The 4945-nt window shown below is 36.8% G+C and overlaps 1 protein-coding gene across 2 annotated transcripts in view; it reads left to right on the plus strand.

Annotated features, from left to right (window-relative positions):
* XIRP2 (xin actin binding repeat containing 2) overlaps positions 1 to 4407 on the plus strand; it is a 91085-nt gene extending 86678 nt beyond the window's left edge. For both annotated transcript variants that reach the window (XM_006033437.3, XM_025215235.1), the window contains exons 8-9: positions 3030 to 3163; positions 4271 to 4407. In XM_006033437.3, the coding sequence (XP_006033499.1) occupies positions 3030 to 3124 (95 nt within the window). In that variant the 3' untranslated portion in view covers positions 3125 to 3163; positions 4271 to 4407. The remainder of the gene's footprint in view (positions 1 to 3029; positions 3164 to 4270) is intronic.
* The last annotated feature ends 538 nt before the right edge of the window (positions 4408 to 4945 follow it).

Consider the following 4945-nt stretch of genomic DNA (forward strand, 5'->3'; position numbering starts at 1 on the left):
GTAGCTGTAGGAGTGAGGTCTCAGAATATTTATGGTCATCCATTATTGTGATAGGCTGCAAAATTGTGCATTATGTAACTTATTTCCTCAAAAGCTGAAATTATTTCAACTTTTTGTACCCTGAATTCTAATGCCTGCCAATTAGTACAAAGGCATGAAAGCTTCTTAAAGAGAAGGTTGTAAAAATCTTTTATAATGGAAATATATATTTTTCACACACACAAATATATATATGACAGTCTAATTATAAGTTGCTACTAGCTCCTCCAATAATATATATCAACTATATAAGAACAGGAATGAAGAAATTTAATGTAGGCCAGGTGAGAAGGAGGACAAGTGAAGGAAGAGGAATAACAGAAAAGAGTCTGTGATTGTACCTGATGATGGAAAAAGGCATAAAATATACAAGGCAGGGAACTACTTTACTAAGGACACAAAAGAGAATTTGCAATAATGCTAAATGCCAAAAGGTGAACTGTGGGTTTTGAGTATGGCAGTGTGGACAACAGTTCTGCAGGCATCATCAAAAGTGAGTAACTGCTTCTGGGAAGGAGGCTCTACTTCCTTCACCAAGGAGTGTTACCAGTGTACATGCTCGCAAGTGAGTCCATCCACATGTGCCATGGCAGAGATGAGAAGAGCAGTAGAGTAAAAAGACTGGCCTCCTAGTCCCCTCAGATGAAGAACACTGACTGATCCAGCAAAACACCTCAGCAATGTGTTTTTGTTAAGCTCTTTGTATCGATAGGAAATGCTTAATACTTGGTTCCTGATGAGAAGCTCTTTCCTAAATGAGCAGTAATAGCGCAATAATAGTCATACTTTAAATGAACCTTAAGAGCTTACTGGTAAGCACTTAGCTGTCTTCAGTAGGACGACTTACATGGGTGATCTTTTCTCAGTATGAGCATGTGGCTTAAATTTGATTCTGGGGGTGGGTCCCCATATGCAGGAGTGTCTGGTTTGTGGTGCCACAAATCTGCGGTGTGTGGGGCCCCCAAATTTGCAGTGTGGCCCATGTTTTCATGTTCCCTATGTGTAGCTTGTGGCACCACAAAGCGGTTTGTGAAAATCTTGGTAGAAAAAAAAAAAAAAAAAAAAAAAAAAAAAAAAAAAAAAAGAAACTCCTGGGGAAAAAAGTGTCGCTGACCATCAGTAGCATGTGCTGAAAAAAAACGAGGGCTGGCCATCCAGACCAATGCTTTGCCTGCCAGCCAGGCTCAGTGATGCTGGATCTGAGCCTCTGCTGCACCAGGACACCAGGTAGTACTGTGGAGGGAAGCACAGGTGCTGGCCTCAGCCTCCCCTAGTCCTACCTGAAACGATTTGCTTCACACACAAGCATGGATGCAAGGACATGTGATGGGGCATAAAGCAATGTAGCACAAATTTGTGCCAGTACAAGTACATGCACCTTGGAGTTCTTAGGGATAAATTTCCAAGGGGCACCACAGTATGATGTTCTTACGCAATAGATTGTTCTGCAACATTCATCTCCTTGACATGTCTTCTGCTTTACTGCTGATTGTCTTTTAGAGGCAGACTGTTAGTGCCTTGTTGTCCAACTACAGAGTAATGCTTCAGTGAGCTGGTGTTTTGGGGGCACATTCCCTCTTCACTGTCTGATCAAAGCACCTTGGCCCATCTTTGAGATCCTTCCAACTTAAAGAAGGCCTGTGTCTCCCTGTGCTTTCTGTGTACCTATCCATTTGTAAGAAAATTAAACAAAATGAGTGTTTGCTTTGGTTCATTATATCTAGCTTAGTCATGGAAAGCTAAATCTAAATTTTAAATTAAATCCAGACTCATCTCCAAAGATGCCTTATATCATGGCCAACATTAATTAATGCAAGATGTTTTGCTTCATTTAAGCCCCAGACAATTCTTGAAGATTTTTCACTTCTTCTGGACTATTTTGTAGCGCTCTTGTTATAGGTAGTGGAGATATGTAGTAAGTACAAGTGTACAGGAAATCTATGCTGCTGTTCTGTCTTGATTTATGACTTGCTATAAGATCAGTACTAGCAGGCAAATACAAATAATGTATATAACCCCACTGTGATCCAAATTCTCTACTGGTGTAAAAGCATACTACTCAATAGACATTAATGGAGTATTTCCCATTTCCATTGATAGAGAATTTGGACCACAGGGTGGTGTTATATATATTATTTGTATTTGCCTGCTAGTACTGACTTTATAGCAAGTCATAAATCAAGACAGAACAGAAGTGTAGATTTGACTAAGCACAGTAAATTGTCTGTTATCTCTTTTTCCTCTTGCCCTTCATCTCTGTGAAATAAACTTTCTTTTTGTACTTTGCAATATAACCAATTTCCCTTACAATTAATTATCCTACATAAAAGCCAGGATTTCATATAATTAGCTATATCACTGTTGTAGCTAATTCTGTCTTGTGACTTAATTGAATAAAATACCTGGCTTGTAATGAAAACTCTAAAAAGTACAAATAATTATGTGCCTATCATATTTGCAACATGCATAGTTTGCAGGTTAATGCAGTAACAGAGGTTCTTGATTTGCCTCTGGTATAATTAAACAAAGCTTTCTAATCTGAATTTCAAACATTCACCCATGGCTTACATATCTAAGTCACACTGCAGAATCAGAGAGAGTTTCTGTATAGATATATTCAGTTCAACTTAATTAACTTACCTTTTATTATACTACTGCACTTTAAGAAACAAATGATGTTACATATAAAGAGCCAAATTATGCTTGGTTAACTGAAGTGAACAGTTCCATTTAAATTAATGAATTTACTCACCTGAGAAAGGCAAGCAGTCTTGATCTTTCAACATATTACTACTAGCTGAACTGAAATTGAGCCTTAAAGTTGGTAGATTAGATACCACTTCATGGATAAACTAAGGAAAAACAGTATTGCTGCTTTCCTCATAATAAAACAATTTGAGCATGTACTATAATAAGGTATAATACCTGTTAGAAATATATTCTAAGTCATGGCTGAAGACTGACATATGCCTTCTAAAAACTGCTTTTAGAAACTGCAACTTCAGGAAAAGGAAGTGTGCACGCTTTGTCAAAAGAAAGCTTATCCAATGGAATGTCTAATTGCCGACAAGCAGATTTTTCATAAATCTTGTTTCCGATGTCACCACTGCAGCAGTAAGCTAAGGTAAGAAGGAACTATAAATGTATCCATAGAAAATCTACAGATGTCACAAGTGGTAAATTTACTTGTTTTTCTCCAATGCATAAAAGACTGGATAGGAAGGCAAGTGACCCAGGTTCTTCTACTGCCCTGGTCTGTGCCCTTGGATAAACAGCGTGTGCTTCACTTTTCCCAATATGTTAAATGAAATGATGCCACAATTATCCATTTTTATAAAGTGTTTTGTAGTTCTTGATTGAAAGTTGTGGTATACGTGTTGTTATCAAGGAGGGAAGAACAGCGGGCTTTCTCCTAGACCTGTGAACTTCGTCAGAATTTTCCTGTCAGGACTAAGTAAACATGAAAGGGCATGTCTACATGTGCAATTGGTGCAACTCAAGAAAATCTAGTGCAACTTGAGCTGGACTAAACTAACCCCGACATCACTGTCTACACATACATTTACGTGCAGTAATTTACTCCAGCACGGTAAATTAGTCTACACCAACTCAGTTGCTATGCATGTGTAGATGGTGACATGTTACTACACAGTAAATTAGTCTACTGTGCACATATAGACATGCCCAATATGAGTAAATCATGTCATTCAGTAAATATACTAAGCATTAGTAGAGTAGCATACAGAAACTTGCACTGTACTGCATGTTTTCTACCTATTCTGTAGGAGAGCAAATGACTTCAGTCCCCACGGATGTCAAATAAACAGTTACAAACATTAAATTAAAAAAAAAAACCATTAAGTATTGTAGATCATTCCTTTTTGCAGCCAGTAGTTTATAATAGATAGATTAAACCTTACAAAATTGTTGATATTGCTGTAGGAAATGATCCATTTAGACTCATTTTTAAAACATTATTAAGGTTTGATTTCACCATCAAACTACTATTCAGACTTTCAGAACTTATGGAAATTTGCACTAAATACATTTATAATTATTTAAGCTTTTTATCTGGTCAGAACCACATCTCAAATAAACTTTGCTCTTTTTTTGCTAAAATATGTATAAAGATATTTACAGATACTGTAATTTATGGGTACTTAAAATGTCAACTAAAATTGAATGTTCTTAGTACATTTATGAATCTGATAAATTGTCTTCAATTTGGCAGCTTGGGAAATTATGCATCTCTCCATGGACAAATATACTGCAAACCCCATTTTAAGCAACTTTTTAAATCTAAAGGAAATTATGATGAAGGTTTTGGACACAAGCAACATAAAGAATTATGGAAAGACCAAAGTAGCTCAGTGGGTAATGTTTATGCTGAAGAAGTAAATCCCAGTAAAGACACTCCTATTAAATCTAAACTCAGTGCTCAGATTGATTCAGATGTGTCTTCATGTACCAATTATGTGTATCCTGAAACTTTGGAGGACAATTTGAAAAAATCTGCAGAAAGAGGTAAATTAAAAATTACCTGGCCCCCTTCCAAAGGTGATGCATCACCCAAAAAAACATTTTCTATTGAAGATGAGGCTAAAGTGAATAAACCAAAGTGGCCCCCAGATGCTTTTGAAGAAGAAGCCTGTAGTATACACACAAATATATCTCTGGGCAATAACAAGGCACCATACATGGAAAAAACCTGTAGCGATCTCAGGCAGAAAAAAGAACAAAAGAAAGATGACAGCGTTGACCCACAACAAAAACAACCAGCATCTTTTAGCTCTGTGTCTGAGAGGGAGGCAGCTACAAATATCAATGCAGCAAAGATAAATGAAGCAAGCAATAAAGAAAAAGATCAGGAAAATAAGAATGTACAAGATAAGATGAATGAAACAAA

Source organism: Alligator sinensis, unplaced genomic scaffold (genome assembly GCF_000455745.1).
Source record: "Alligator sinensis unplaced genomic scaffold, ASM45574v1 scaffold1166_1, whole genome shotgun sequence".
Classification (NCBI taxonomy): domain Eukaryota; kingdom Metazoa; phylum Chordata; order Crocodylia; family Alligatoridae; genus Alligator; species Alligator sinensis.